The sequence below is a fragment of the Gopherus evgoodei genome, chromosome 17 (assembly GCF_007399415.2).
Source record: "Gopherus evgoodei ecotype Sinaloan lineage chromosome 17, rGopEvg1_v1.p, whole genome shotgun sequence".
In the NCBI taxonomy this organism is placed as follows: Eukaryota; Metazoa; Chordata; order Testudines; family Testudinidae; genus Gopherus; species Gopherus evgoodei.
The window spans coordinates 21398921-21414260 of NC_044338.1; the positions used below are offsets into that span (position 1 = coordinate 21398921).

General features: G+C 56.8%; 2 protein-coding genes across 5 annotated transcripts; both read left to right on the forward strand.

Annotated features, from left to right (window-relative positions):
* Positions 1-2061: 2061 nt before the first annotated feature.
* On the forward strand, positions 2062-5510 carry LOC115636659. Its single transcript, XM_030537027.1, has 3 exons — positions 2062-2131; positions 2918-3694; positions 4123-5510. Exons 1-3 carry the CDS (start codon positions 2062-2064, stop codon positions 5487-5489), a joined length of 2214 nt encoding a protein of 737 aa, XP_030392887.1. The 3' UTR covers positions 5490-5510.
* A 44-nt stretch (positions 5511-5554) lies between these two features.
* Positions 5555-10872, forward strand: LOC115636385 (flocculation protein FLO11-like). 4 transcript variants are annotated; one of them, XM_030536399.1, is made up of 4 exons: positions 5555-6040; positions 7336-7689; positions 8940-9125; positions 9171-10872. In XM_030536399.1, the coding sequence occupies exons 1-4, from the start codon at positions 5555-5557 to the stop codon at positions 9891-9893; spliced, it is 1749 nt and encodes a 582-aa protein (XP_030392259.1). In that variant the 3' UTR covers positions 9894-10872. The 4 variants fall into 4 exon arrangements, with proteins under 4 accessions (XP_030392259.1, XP_030392257.1, XP_030392258.1 ...); XM_030536397.1 differs by having other exon boundaries at positions 8940-10872; XM_030536398.1 differs by having other exon boundaries at positions 7381-7689; positions 8940-10872.
* Positions 10873-15340: the final 4468 nt, after the last annotated feature.

Below are 15340 nucleotides of genomic sequence, written 5' to 3' on the forward strand. Positions count from 1 at the left end.
GCCCCATGCCCCTGGGGTCAGTCCAACTGGACCGTGCTCTGGGTGGCGCTGGCGGGCTGGGTGAGCTCAGCATGGTGGGTCAGTTAGTGGTCTCAGCTCCTGTCTGCTGAAGGCTGAGAGTTTACACAAATCCCCTTTTGCCAGCAGCCGGCTCTCCTGCCAGCAGCTCCCGCTCTGCCCTAGCTCAGGGCTCCTGTCCTGCAGCTTCTTTGTTTTCTTTCCAAATTTCCCAGGCTGCCTCACACTATTCATTCAACCCCGCATCCCCAGGGTCAGAGTTAAGGCTGTGTGTTTGAGTGGCACTCCCCCCAGCCAATCAGGTTTGTGCAGAGTAGCCAAGGTGGGGGGAAGTCTCTCTCCCAGCTTCACACCAGCTGGTGGCCCCCAAGGGCCTGCCCTGCATGCAGCTGATACTGTGATACCACAGCTCTTTGCCATCAGCTAAGAGAAAGAGGCTGGGATGTGCATCACTAACTTTTTACCTAGAGCATTTATTCTGGCACTTTCCGCTCAGAACCACATCCATTCCCTGCAGCCTGGCTGGGGCGGAAAGCTGCACTGCACAGCTGGAAAGGCGCCCCCTGGTGGGTGCCTGGCACAAGTCCCCTCCAGCTAGAAGACCTACCCTTCACCAGAGGCAGCTGGATTGTGATCCCCCCCCACAGCTCTGCCCTAGGGCCCTTGGCCGGTCTATGACTTGCAACAGGGCTGGATGGGAACTGCAAGGAGAGAATCTCCCCAGTGGAAAAGATTCAGTATTAACATCCCAGAGACTGGGGAGACCTGGTTCCTCTGTCAACGATGGGACCATCCATTGGCCAGAGTGCCCAGGACTGGGGAGCTCAGGGGCAGGGGGGCAGGTGTATTAGGGTGAGAGGACCCACTGGTGGATATCACACTTCTGACCAGGGGTTCAGGTCCCTTGGGGGTGGGATTGCGTGCAGGTGGCACAGATACACGACACTGGCTGGGGTGTGTCACTTTTAACAGACAGCACCGAACCTTGGCATGAGTTAAGCCTTGAGAAGCCTTTGTTGATTTGGTGTCTCTTTAGGGGGCAGCTAGATCCTGGTGGGGGTCTCAGAGGCCTCCAGGGGGAGGAAGAAAAGCAGCCAGAAACCACCATTAGACACTCCTGAGCAGGATACACTTGCCCCCCATCTCCCACTCCCCACATGGAGCCTGCAGTGCTAGTTGTGGGGTCAGGGGGTGTGTGAATGGCAGCACAGAAAGGAGGCCTGCTTGGGGCCCGTGAGCAGAGGGGAGTGGTGGTTTGGGGATTTAAAACTGGGGCTGGGGGAGGCATCTCAAATGAGCTCTGTGCTGGGGCCCTGCTGCCTACAGTGTGCTGGGTTTGGACTCACTGTCTGTCAGTTTCTGTTTATCTGTTTAGACTGGCAGCTCATTGGGGCAGGGACCGTCTCTCACTCTGGCGTGGACAGAGCCCAGCAATGGCCCTGGTCCTAACTGGGCCTCTCAGCACCATCGTAACCCAAATCAAAACTAATATGAATGGTCCTGCTCTTCAGTCTGTGCGAGCACAAAGCCAAAGGCTGATATGGCTCCACCCTCCCTGATCGGAGCCCGGATGGGCCCTCGTGGGGTTTGTGCAGCATAGACCCAGTTGAGTGGTTTGGCGGGGACGTCATTAACTCGGCCCTCTCTGGATGGAACTCAAGGAGGGTCGGCCGGACCCAAGAGCAAGTCGCCCAGAACTCAGCGTTGTCATCCCAGCTGGCAAAGACCTCACCCAGATCAGAACTTCTGAGCCATTCGGATCCAAACAGCCTGATGCCGTTCGGAGCAGAACATTCCAGGACTATTTAAACCACAACATTCTGGTGCCCCTTGGATCAAACCGTTGGCTCAGGTCAGTCGTGATCCTGTCTCTGCTGCCTGCTCTGTGAGATCTGGAGATTTAGCTGGAGAATTGGACCAGAACCGCCATCTCTTCCCCAGCAAAGACCTAGACTTTCTGGCTAGTGCTGGGACAGAGACGCCAGGAGGTTTCGAGGACTGTGACAAGCACCAGCCTTGGCCCAAGTCCCCAGAGCCAGGACCATGGTGCACAACCAAGGGCTTCCTGCTGAGGCCCCAGAGACAAATCCTGGAGCTGCCCAGGAGGGGTCAGGTGAGCAGGACATTCCCTGGGCCCACAGGACACTTGAGGAAGATGTTGGCAGGGCACTCAGGGTCCTAGGTCAAGGAGGAACTTGAATTCTCTCTGCCTGCCCCAGGGAGGTAAGAGGGAGCAGGAAAGAAACAGAGACCCCCTATCAGGGCACAGTGGGGGAAATAGACTCCCCAAGTGGAGAGAGACAGAGCCCTTGAAATGGTTCAATGGAAAAGAGGAAGGGACACACACACACACACACACACACACACACACACACACACACACACACTCACACGAGTGAAGGAGACAGCAGGAAGAGGAGATTTAAGGAATGAAGACCATATCTGGGGGCACGAAATGGCTCTTCCATGTCAAAACGCCAGTGCAAAGAGTCCTGGTCCCTTGGGGTAAGGAGCCTAAGCCAGGGGCCTTGGAGATGGGCACAGCCAGGTCTCAGGCTGCCAGGGTGACAGATATCAGGGCGGAGGCAGCTCAATGGGGCCGAGTGTCCATCCCCCCAGGGCCAGGGCAGCATTGGCACCGACAAGAAGTTGTCTAGGGCTCTGTCCAACCTAGTTTCCAGTGTGCCAAGTGTGGGGGCTCTGGCCTTCCCTGCGGGCAGGGTGTCGGACCGCTGACCGGGCGCTGCTCTGATAGTCGCATTCAGTGAGTCCCCTTCCTCACCCCACCCCCCTGCCCGCGGGGGGCCCCTTTGGGCCTGGGACACAGGGCTCAGAGCGGGTGGGGGACTCACCGCAGGGAGTGATGGCCGCAGAACCTGGATTTTCATTCTGCTTTCAGAGTTGCAGAGATCAAGGCAGTCGCCCCCTCATCAGGGGGTCTCTGCCGGGAGCCCTGTTCCTGAGGAAACAGCAGAGGAGGGGGTCTCTGTCGGGAGCCCAGGTCCTGAGGACGCAGCGGAGGAGGTGGTCTCTGCCCCAGCTGGCCCCAGGGACCCAAGCCAGCAGCCTTCCACGGCCACATCTGTCACAAGCCATTCCTCCAACCGCAGCGTGGAACCCGTGGCCTTCAACCGCCTGTGCCCACAGCCGTCATGTGAGCCCCCCAGCGCGGGCGTGAAAAGAAAGCGCTCGGCACGCGTCAGAGAGGCCGAGGGGGAGGAAGAAGAAAAGTCTCTTTTCTACATGAAGGTCAAGGCCGTGAACGGCGTCTCGGTGGCTTGGGAGACCGGGGCCGGCTTTGAAGCCATTAGGAAGCGGCCTCGCATCTTTAAGGCCAAGTACAGCGGAGGAGAAAGCTTTGCCGGCTCGGACCTGAGCAGCTCCCACACCAAGTCCGAGCTGGAGGACGTGGACCAAGAGGCAGAGAGCGGCACCGGGGGGCCGGCAGAGGAGGCGCCGCAGCAGCCGACGGGAGTGCCCCCTGAGTGGCTCCTCACCATCGAGCAGGGCGTGCGGTGCCTGGCCTGCTGCAGAGTCTTTCCCAGCCTGGAGGCCCTGACCCAGCATGTGAAGCAGGGGCTGCGCGAAGGCTTCAGCTGCCGCGTCTACTACCGGGTGCTGAGGCAGATCAGGGCAAGACAGAGGTTCCAGAGGAGAAGAGTCCTGGGCCGTTGGGGTAAGGAGCCTAAGCCAGGGGCCTTGAAGATGGGCACAGCCAGGTGTTGCCCGGGAGCCGTGTCTCAGGCTGCTCCTGGTAACCATGCCAGGGTGACAGATGTCAGGGCTGGGGCAGCCGAAGGGGGCAGAGTGTCCATCCCCCCAGGGCCAGGACAGCATGGGCACCGACAGGATGTTCTCTAGGACTCTGTCCAACCTAGTTTCCAGTGTGCCAAGCGAGGGGGCTGTGGCCCTTCCCTGGGGGCAGCGTGTCAGATCCCTGCCCGGGCTCCACCCTGATATTCGTACTCAGTGAGTCCCGATCACCACCCCACTCCCCTGCCCGCGGGGGGCCCCTTTGGGCCTGGGACACAGGGCTGGGAGCGGGTGGGGGACTCATCGCAGGGGGCGATGGCCGCAGGACCTGGGCTTTCATTCTGCTTTCAGAGTCGCAGAGATCAAGGAAGTCGCTCCTTCACCAGGAGGTCTCTGCCGGGAGACCTGTTCCCGAGGACACAGTGGAGAAGGGGGTCTCTGCCGGGAGACCTGTTCCAGAGGACAGACCGGAGGAGGGGGTCTCTGCCGGGAGCCCTGTTCCTGAGGACACAGCAGAGGAGGGGGTCTCTGCCAGGAGACATGTTCCTAAGGACACAGCGGAGGAGGGGGTCTCTGCCGGGAGACCTGTTCCAGAGGACAGACCGGAGGAGGGGGTCTCTGCCAGGAGACATGTTCCTAAGGACACAGCCGAGGAGGGGGTCTCTGCCGGGAGACCTGTTCCAGAGGACAGACCGGAGGAGGGGGTCTCTGCCGGGAGCCCTGTTCCTGAGGACACAGCGGAGGAGGAGGTCTCTGCCACGAGACATGTTCCTAAGGACACAGCGGAGGAGGAGGTCTCTGCCGGGAGCCCTGTTCCTGAGGACACAGCAGAGGAGGGGGTCTCTGCCGGGAGCCCTGTTCCTGAGGACACAGCGGAGGAGGAAGTCTCTGCCCCGGCTGGCCCCAGGGACCCAAACCAGCACCCCTCTGCGGTCATAACAATCTCCAGCCACTCCTCCACTCACGGCGTGGAACCCGTGGCTTCCAACCGCCTGTGCGCGCAGCGCCCGTGTGAGCCCCCCGGTGCAGGCATGAAGAGAAAGCACTCAGCACGCGTCAGAGAGGCCGAGGGGGAGGGAGAAAAAAAGTCCCTTTTCTACATGAAGGTCCAGGCCGTGAACGGCGTCTCGGTGGCCTGGGAGACCGGGGCCGGCTTTGAAGCCATTAGGAAGCGGCCTCGCATCTTTAAGGCCAAGTACAGCGGAGGAGAAAGCTTTGCCGGCTCGGACCTGAGCAGCTCCCACACCAAGTCCGAGCTGGGGGACGTGGACCAAGAGGCAGAGAGTGGCACCGGGGGGCCGGCAGAGGAGGTGCCGCAGCAGCCGACGGGAGTGCCCCCTGAGTGGCTCCTCACCATCGAGCAGGGCGTGCGGTGCCTGGCCTGCTGCAGAGTCTTTCCCAGCCTGGAGGCCTTGACCCAGCATGTGAAGCAGGGGCTGCGCGAAGGCTTCAGCTGCCGCGTCTACTACCGGGTGCTGAGGCAGATCAGGGCAAGACAGAGGTTCCAGAGGAGAAGAGTCCTGGGCCGTTGGGGTAAGGAGCCTAAGCCAGGGGCCTTGGAGGTGGGCACAGCCAGGTGTTGCCCGGGAGCCGTGTCTCAGGCTGCTCCTGGTAACCATGCCAGGGTGACAGATGTCAGGGCTGGGGCAGCCGAAGGGGGCAGAGTGTCCATCCCCCCAGGGCCAGGACAGCATGGGCACCGACAGGATGTTCTCTAGGGCTCTGTCCAACCTAGTTTCCAGTGTGCCAAGCGAGGGGGCTGTGGCCCTTCCCTGGGGGCAGCATGTCAGATCCCTGCCCAGGCTCCTCCCTGATATTCGTACTCAGTGAGTCCCGATCACCACCCCACCCCCCTGCCCGCGGGGGGCCCCTTTGGGCCTGGGACACAGGGCTGGGAGCGAGTGGGGGACTCATCGCAGGGGGCGATGGCCGCAGGACCTGGGCTTTCATTCTGCTTTCAGAGTCGCAGAGATCAAGGAAGTCGCTCCTTCACCAGGAGGTCTCTGCCGGGAGACCTGTTCCCGAGGACACAGTGGAGAAGGGGGTCTCTGCCGGGAGACCTGTTCCAGAGGACAGACCGGAGGAGGGGGTCTCTGCCAGGAGACATGTTCCTAAGGACACAGCGGAGGAGGAGGTCTCTGCCGGGAGCCCTGTTCCTAAGGACACAGCGGAGGAGGAGGTCTCTGCCGGGAGCCCTGTTCCTGAGGACACAGCAGAGGAGGGGGTCTCTGCCGGGAGCCCTGTTCCTGAGGACACAGCGGAGGAGGAGGTCTCTGCCCCGGCTGGCCCCAGGGACCCAAACCAGCACCCCTCTGCGGTCATAACAATCTCCAGCCCCTCCTCCACTCACGGCGCGGAACCCGTGGCTTCCAACCGCCTGTGCGCGCAGCGCCCGTGTGAGCCCCCCGGTGCAGGCATGAAGAGAAAGCGCTCAGCACGCGTCAGAGAGGCCGAGGGGGAGGGAGAAAAAAAGTCCCTTTTCTACATGAAGGTCCAGGCCGTGAACGGCGTCTCGGTGGCCTGGGAGACCGGGGCCGGCTTTGAAGCCATTAGGAAGCGGCCTCGCATCTTTAAGGCCAAGTACAGCGGAGGAGAAAGCTTTGCCGGCTCGGACCTGAGCAGCTCCCACACCAAGTCCGAGCTGGAGGACGTGGACCAAGAGGCAGAGAGCGGCACCGGGGGGCCGGCAGAGGAGGCGCCGCAGCAGCCGACGGGAGTGCCCCCTGAGTGGCTCCTCACCATCGAGCAGGGCGTGCGGTGCCTGGCCTGCTGCAGAGTCTTTCCCAGCCTGGAGGCCTTGACCCAGCATGTGAAGCAGGGGCTGCGCGAAGGCTTCAGCTGCCGCGTCTACTACCGGGTGCTGAGGCAGATCAGGGCAAGACAGAGGTTCCAGAGGAGAAGAGTCCTGGGCCGTTGGGGTAAGGAGCCTAAGCCAGGGGCCTTGAAGATGGGCACAGCCAGGTGTTGCCCGGGAGCCGTGTCTCAGGCTGCTCCTGGTAACCATGCCAGGGTGACAGATGTCAGGGCTGGGGCAGCCGAAGGGGGCAGAGTGTCCATCCCCCCAGGGCCAGGACAGCATGGGCACCGACAGGATGTTCTCTAGGGCTCTGTCCAACCTAGTTTCCAGTGTGCCAAGCGAGGGGGCTGTGGCCCTTCCCTGGGGGCAGCGTGTCAGATCCCTGCCCGGGCTCCACCCTGATATTCGTACTCAGTGAGTCCCGATCACCACCCCACCCCCCTGCCCGCGGGGGGCCCCTTTGGGCCTGGGACACAGGGCTGGGAGCGGGTGGGGGACTCATCGCAGGGGGCGATGGCCGCAGGACCTGGGCTTTCATTCTGCTTTCAGAGTCGCAGAGATCAAGGAAGTCGCTCCTTCACCAGGAGGTCTCTGCCGGGAGACCTGTTCCCGAGGACACAGTGGAGAAGGGGGTCTCTGCCGGGAGACCTGTTCCAGAGGACAGACCGGAGGAGGGGGTCTCTGCCGGGAGCCCTGTTCCTGAGGACACAGCAGAGGAGGGGGTCTCTGCCAGGAGCCCTGTTCCTGAGGACACAGCGGAGGAGGAGGTCTCTGCCAGGAGACATGTTCCTAAGGACACAGCGGAGGAGGAGGTCTCTGCCGGGAGCCCTGTTCCTGAGGACACAGCAGAGGAGGGGGTCTCTGCCGGGAGCCCTGTTCCTGAGGACACAGCGGAGGAGGAGGTCTCTGCCGGGAGCCCTGTTCCTGAGGACACAGCCGAGGAGGGGGTCTCTGCCGGGAGCCCTGTTCCTGAGGACACAGCAGAGGAGGGGGTCTCTGCCAGGAGACCTGTTCCAGAGGACACACCGGAGGAGGGGGTCTCTGCCGGGAGCCCTGTTCCTGAGGACACAGCAGAGGAGGGGGTCTCTGCCGGGAGCCCTGTTCCTGAGGACACAGCGGAGGAGGAAGTCTCTGCCCCGGCTGGCCCCAGGGACCCAAACCAGCACCCCTCTGCGGTCATAACAATCTCCAGCCCCTCCTCCACTCACGGCGCGGACCCCGTGGCTTCCAACCGCCTGTGCGCGCAGCGCCCGTGTGAGCCCCCCGGTGCAGGCATGAAGAGAAAGCGCTCAGCACGCGTCAGAGAGGCCGAGGGGGAGGGAGAAAAAAAGTCCCTTTTCTACATGAAGGTCCAGGCCGTGAACGGCGTCTCGGTGGCCTGGGAGACCGGGGCCGGCTTTGAAGCCATTAGGAAGCGGCCTCGCATCTTTAAGGCCAAGTACAGCGGAGGAGAAAGCTTTGCCGGCTCGGACCTGAGCAGCTCCCACACCAAGTCCGAGCTGGGGGACGTGGACCAAGAGGCAGAGAGTGGCACCGGGGGGCCGGCAGAGGAGGTGCCGCAGCAGCCGACGGGAGTGCCCCCTGAGTGGCTCCTCACCATCAAGCAGGGCGTGCGGTGCCTGGCCTGCTGCAGAGTCTTTCCCAGCCTGGAGGCCTTGACCCAGCATGTGAAGCAGGGGCTGCGTGAAGGCTTCAGCTGCCGCGTCTACTACCGGGTGCTGAGGCAGATCAGGGCAAGACAGAGGTTCCAGAGGAGAAGAGTCCTGGGCCGTTGGGGTAAGGAGCCTAAGCCAGGGGCCTTGGAGGTGGGCACAGCCAGGTGTTGCCCGGGAGCCGTGTCTCAGGCTGCTCCTGGTAACCATGCCAGGGTGACAGATGTCAGGGCTGGGGCAGCCGAAGGGGGCAGAGTGTCCATCCCCCCAGGGCCAGGACAGCATGGGCACCGACAGGATGTTCTCTAGGGCTCTGTCCAACCTAGTTTCCAGTGTGCCAAGCGAGGGGGCTGTGGCCCTTCCCTGGGGGCAGCGTGTCAGATCCCTGCCCAGGCTCCTCCCTGATATTCGTACTCAGTGAGTCCCGATCACCACCCCACCCCCCTGCCCGCGGGGGGCCCCTTTGGGCCTGGGACACAGGGCTGGGAGCGGGTGGGGGACTCATCGCAGGGGGCGATGGCCGCAGGACCTGGGCTTTCATTCTGCTTTCAGAGTCGCAGAGATCAAGGAAGTCGCTCCTTCACCAGGAGGTCTCTGCTGGGAGACCTGTTCCCGAGGACACAGTGGAGAAGGGGGTCTCTGCCGGGAGACCTGTTCCAGAGGACAGACCGGAGGAGGGGGTCTCTGCCGGGAGCCCTGTTCCAGAGGACAGACCGGAGGAGGGGGTCTCTGCCGGGAGCCCTGTTCCTGAGGACACAGCAGAGGAGGAGGTCTCTGCCGGGAGCCCTGTTCCTGAGGACACAGCAGAGGAAGGGGTCTCTGCGGGGAGCCCTGTTCCTGAGGACACAGCAGAGGAGGAGGTCTCTGCCGGGAGCCCTGTTCCTGAGGACACAGCGGAGGAGGAGGTCTCTGCCGGGAGCCCTGTTCCTGAGGACACAGCGGAGGAGGAGGTCTCTGCCTTGGCTGGCCCCAGGGACCCAAACCAGCACCCCTCTGCGGTCATAACAATCTCCAGCCCCTCCTCCACTCACGGCGTGGAACCCATGGCTTCCAACCGCCTGTGCCCGCAGCGCCCGTGTGAGCCCCCTGGCGCAGGCATGAAGAGAAAGAGCTCGGCACGCGTCAGAGAGGCCGAGGGGGAGGGAGAAGAAAAGTCCCTTTTCTACATGAAGGTCCAGGCCGTGAATGGTGTCTCGGTGGCCTGGGAGACCGGGGCCGGCTTTGAAGCCATTAGGAAGCGGCCTCGCATCTTTAAGGCCAAGTACAGCGGAGGAGAAAGCTTTGCCGGCTCAGACCTGAGCAGCTCCCACACCAAGTCCGAGCTGGGGGACGTGGACCAAGAGGCAGAGAGTGGCGCCGGGGGGCCGGCAGAGGAGGTGCCACAGCAGCCGACGGGAGTGCCCCCTGAGTGGCTCCTCACCATCGAGCAGGGCGTGCGGTGCCTGGCCTGCTGCCGAGTCTTTCCCAGCCTGGAGGCCCTGACCCAGCATGTGAAGCAGGGGCTGCGCGAAGGCTTCAGCTGCCGTGTCTACTACCGGGTGCTGGGGCAGATGAGGGCAAGAGAGAGGTCCCAGAGGAGACGGCAACGCGGAGGCCAGGGTTTCCAGCCACGCGTCCGGGAGTGCAGCAAGTGTGGGGGACAGATACGGCGCCCACACAAGGCTGCGAAATAGGCCTGGCTAAGCCACGCGGGGGGGAGCCCAGCTGCTGGCTGAGACCAGAAACAACTCTGCCAGGAAAGCCCTAAATCCACAGAGGGGCGAGCGCAGCCAGCAGAGGGTCCGGGTCACACACGCCAGTCGCTGCCCCCGGCTAGGAAGCCCTGTCCCCTCCTGGCTTGCCAGCCAGACCCGATCTCCACCTGAGGCCAGGACAAGGAGCTCTGGGACTCACCGTGATACGCCCGGGTCCCTGCTTGGGAAAGACCAGAGCTACAAGCATCAGGGCTGAGAACTGGCAGCTCCAGCAGCACCAGGCCAACTTCATCCCAGCCCAGCACTCCAGACCCACACCAAGCTCCCCCCTGGGGCCAACAGGCCAAACTGGAGCTGCCGGTCTCCCCCCATCCCCCAGCCCGGCCGGAGGAGCAACCTGCAGCTCCCGCAGCAAGGCCTTGCAGATGCCAGCAGAGCCCCAGACAGCAATGCCGGGCCCCAGCCCTCCATAGGGCTCTGGCCGACCTGGACCCAGCCACCAGGGACGGGGAAAGAACTGACGGCATCAGCCAGCTCTCTCCCTGCCGGGACCCTGCCTTAAGCCTTGGCCGCCAGCCGCCCAGAGGGATGGAGGGACGGTAGCAGAGTCGCACACGGACTCCAGCCCATCGACAGGAGGAAGGCGATGAGAAGACGTCTCTCTGCAGCATCCCTGGAGATGGACGCACAGAGCAGCTACAACGCACAGCCCCTGAAGGCTGAGCCTTGGCCTCTGCCCCACGGAGCAGCAAGCTGGGAGCACGTCGCACGGCACCAATATCGGCTAAGTGACTTACATTGGGGGTTCTCATCTGGGGGAGGTGTGCCCTGGGGTCACGGAGCATCTCAGGGGCTTTTGAGCTAGGGCAGGGAGCTAAATGGCCTGGGCAGGGGGCTGGTGGTTAGGAAGGAGAATGTGGGCAAGGGCTGGGTGAGAGAAAGGGGGGTGTGGGCAGGGGTCAGGGGGCTGGATGGGAGGAAGGTGGGTGTGGGCAGGGGGCTGGAAAGGGGGTGTGGGTGGGCGGCATGGGGCTGGATGGGAGGAAGTGGGGTGTGAGTGGGGCTCAGGGGCCTGGATGGGTGGAAGGGGGTGTGGATGGGGTTCAAAGGCTGGATGGCAGGAAGGGAGTTGTGACTGGGGGCATGGGGCTGGATGGGAGGAAGGGGGTTTGGGTGGGGTTCAGGGGCTGGATGGGTGGAAGGGGAGTGTGGGTGGCAACTAGATGGACCCAGCCCATCCTCCCCCACCTCACAAAATTCACCTCATTCCCTCCCCTGCCATAACCCCTCCCTCCCTTCTCCCCACCACAAAATCAATGTCCTCAGCCTTCCACCACAACCAAACACCTCGCTCCTCTAGGACCCCATCTGGCTCTCACTACCTCCCCCTCCACACAGCACATTAAGTCCACATCCTCCCCAGTCCCCAAATCCACCTCTCCCCTTCACTGTCCCACCCAGTCCAGCTCCTGTCCTGCTCTCACCCTCAAATGCCCTTCCTCCCTCACCACAACTCCGCTCCTCTTCCCCCATCCGTTTCCTCTGCATTCCACCTTTGGGCTGGATTCAGCTGTCCCAAGTCCAGCCTTGGCTTCTGACCACACCACAACTCAACCAGCCACAATGGAGCTAAAGCTCTTACCTGCATCTTCACTAGGAGCAGGTTTAGCTGACCCACATTAGATCCACCTGACCTTAACCCCAGCCCGTGTCTTAGTCCAGGCAAAGCGCCGGTGTCCTCCTCAGCGCCTGGCCCAGCTCGGTCAGGTGCTAAATTGAGCGAGAGGGACATAAAAATCTGCTAGGCAGCTTTGACATGCTCAGATCCCAGCTGTAGAGCAGGGAAAACATTCCCAATGTGTACCATACACCACAGCCACCCACCCGTTTGCCGTTCAGCTGAGGGGATGAAAGGCTTTCACCATCATTCATTAATGAAGCTTCACGCCCCTTGGCAGGAGAGGTAGCAAGTAGTAATTAACTCGATAATATTCATCACCATGCAATTTTGACAGGTTTCCACACCCCTTTTAGGGCTTATGTCCCGCCTTCCCACCCTGTTTCCGTTGGCACCAAAGTGTGGCGCCATCGGCCATTTTAAAAAAAATGTGTGTGTGTATGTGTTTGACTAGGGGAAGTGATGTGTATGTTTGTGCTTGGGTACATGGAGAGAAAAAGGTTGAATGAAGAGTGTGAAAGAGTGTAAAGAGGAAAAAAGAAAATCTAAGTAAGGTTTAGAGGGAAAAAAAGGAATTTGAAAGAAGAGAGGTAAGTTATTGAAGAAAAGAGGCTGGTTATGAAAGAATAGAAGAATTTTTGTGTTTAAAGGGTTAGTTAGTTTGAAAGAAGAGAGATTTTCAGTGAGTTTGAGTAAGGAGAGATGATGGTAAAGGCTTAGTTTGGAGAATAGAAAATTTTGAGATAAATGTAAAAGGTGTATTAAATATCAGGATGGGTTAAGAAAAAAATAAATAATATTGAAAACTAGGTTTAAAAAGGGAATTTACTACGGCAAAACCTGTTAGGTAAGCACAGGATAAAAAAGTGAATCAAGAAAGCATTGAAACTATTCAATACCAGTGTAGGTTTAAAAAAAGAGGTTAAAAGAAAGAACCGGGCAAGAAAAGGGAAAAGAGAGCCCCCTTGGCAAAGGGCAAAGATAGACAGCACGTGATGGGATCAAAAAGAGGGAGAGAGAGAGAGAGAGCGAAAATGACACTGGCGCCAAAGTTTGGCACCATCGATCATTTTGAAAAAAAATTGTGTGTGATTGAAAAGGGGATGTGTTGTGTGTGTTTGTAATTAGCTACATGGAGAGAAAAAGGTTGAAAGAAGTGAGTGAAAAGATGAAAAAAGAAAGTTTGAGTAAGGTTTAGAGAAAAAAGGAAAGAAAGGTTATTGGATGTGATTGAGTAAGGAGAGAGGATGTTAAAGACAGGTTATTCAAGAACAGAAAGATAGAACTTGAAGAAAAAAAAGATATTTGTTTTTTAAAGGTTAGTTTAAGAAAAGAGTTAAATAATACTGAAAACTAGGTTTTAAAAGGGAAAGGCAGAGCCTGTTTGGTAAGCACAGCGTAAAAAACTGAATAAAAAAAGCATTTAAACTATTCAATACCAGTGTAAGTTAAGAAAAAAAGGGAGAGGTTAAAAGAAAGAAAAGGACAAGAAAAGAGAGCCCTCTTTGCAAAGAGCAAAGATAGAGCGCACACGGTGAAATCAAAATAAGAGAAAGAATAAGAGAGAGAAAGAAGCAGGCAGAGCCTGTTTGGTAAGCCCAGGGTAAGAAAGTAAATAGAAAAGCATTCAGTGTCAGGATAGATTAAGAAAAAAAGAGAGAGGTTAAAAGAAAGAACAGAGCAAGAAAGAGAGCTCCCTCTGCAAAGGGCAAAGATAGAGAGCACATGGTGGAATCAGAAAGAGAGCGAGAATTCTCACCTTTGAAGTCTTTCTGTAGAATGAGGCAACTTTTCTGGTTCAGACCCTCTCACACTTGTTATCACTGCCTTTGGATCAGCCCAATCAGAGGTGGTTTTACAGCAGCGTCATAGACTTTATTATCCTGAACCAATCCTAGAGTCCCAAGATTTTAAACAAGAGCCAACTCCCTCCTTTCCCCCCTCCCCTCCTCTCTCTCCCTCCCTTTTAACTGTTCTAGTCTTATCTAAAGAAACAGACCCCTCAGCATTTTCCCACCATGTAGCCCTTTTACAGAGGAGGTTTTATAAAAGTTAAAACCATAAGCTTTTAGTAACACTCCATTTTAAAAAGTTTTTTCCCTGGGTTTTAGACTAACAGGTTATTTTTTAGTAAGCACAATACGAAGCTGCAGCAAAGCGCCTGTTAGCAAAGCAGCCTCTGTGAGTGAGTGGATCACAGAGAAGGAGTTTGCTTCTTTACCGGCTTTTTAACAAACACAGGTTAAAGTTACCTTAAGTTTTGCAAAGGGATAACGACTTGAAAAGACAAACCTAAGACACATCCCTTTTGTATGTGTTATAATGAAAAAAGAACAGGCAGAAGAACCCTAGGCTTAAAACCCCAGGTTTTTAGTAACAGATTGTTTATAAACCCCTTATTTTGTAAACCATTGAATTAGAAAGAAGATTGCTTCTTCTCCCACTTTTTAACAAAGAGAGGTGAAAGGCTTTTAAGGGAATAAACACTTGAAAACACATGCCTAAATGAAGACACATTTTTTTATTTAACTCCTTTGGCATAAGTGTTTCAATGAAAAAGAACAGGCAGAAACACCTTGGGTTTAAAACCCCAGGTTTTTAGTGACAGACAGTTTATATACCCCTTATTTTGTAAACCGGTGGATTAGAAAGACAAAGAAGCAAAGCACCTGTTAGCAAAGCAGCCTCTGTGAGTCAGTGGATCAGAGATAAGAAGGCTGCTTCTTTCCCAAACTTTTTAACAAACACAAGTTAAAGTTACTTAGAAAAGACAAACCTAAGACACATCCCTTTTGTAAGTGTTGTAATGAAAAATTATGCAGAAGCACCCTAGGTTTTAAACCCCAGGTTTTTAGTGACAGTTTATATTCCCCTTATTTTGTAAACCAGTGGATTAGAGAGAAGATGATTGCTTCTTTACCTGCTTTTTAACAAAAGAGGGGATTGAAAGGCTTGTAAAGGAATAAACACTTGAAAAGACAGGTCTATCTAAAGACACAGTCCTTTGGTATAGGTGTTTTAATTAAAAAAAAGAGCATGGGTTATAAAAGTAATGTATACTGACAAAAAAGTTTTAGACTAACCTGGGCTATTTTTTTTAGTAAAAACAATGTGAAGCTGCAGCAAAGCAGCCTCTGTGAGTCAGTGGATCAGAGAGAAGAAGGCTGCTTCTTTCCCAACCTTTTTAACAAACACAAGTTACACTAAGTTTTGCAAAGGGATAATGACTTGAAAAGACAAACCTAGAACACATCCCTTTTGTAGGTGTTGTAATTAAAAAAAAGAACTGGGAAGAAGCACCCTAGGCTTAAAACCCCAGGATTTTAGTAACAGACAGTTTATACACCCCTTATTTTGTAAACCAGTGGATCAGAGAGAAGTTTGTTTCTTTCCCCACTTTTTAACAAAGAGAGCTAAAAGTCTTGGAAAGAAATAAACACTTGAAAAGACAAGCCTAAATGAAGACGCAGTCCTTTGGTATAGGTGTTCTAATAAAAACAAGAGCATGCAGAAACAATCTAGGGTTATAGAAGTAATGTATAGTGACACCCCCCCCCCCCACCAACACCACCCAGGTTTTAGACTAGCACTTGTTATTGTTTAGTAAACACTGTGAAGCTGCAGCAAAGCCCTGCTGTGGTCTTATCTAAACAACCAGGACCCTGTAACAAAAGCTGAACAACACATACTATAAACCATTTTACAACGTGTTTTTTGAAGTAATGTCTGAAACCCCTTCTTTTTAACG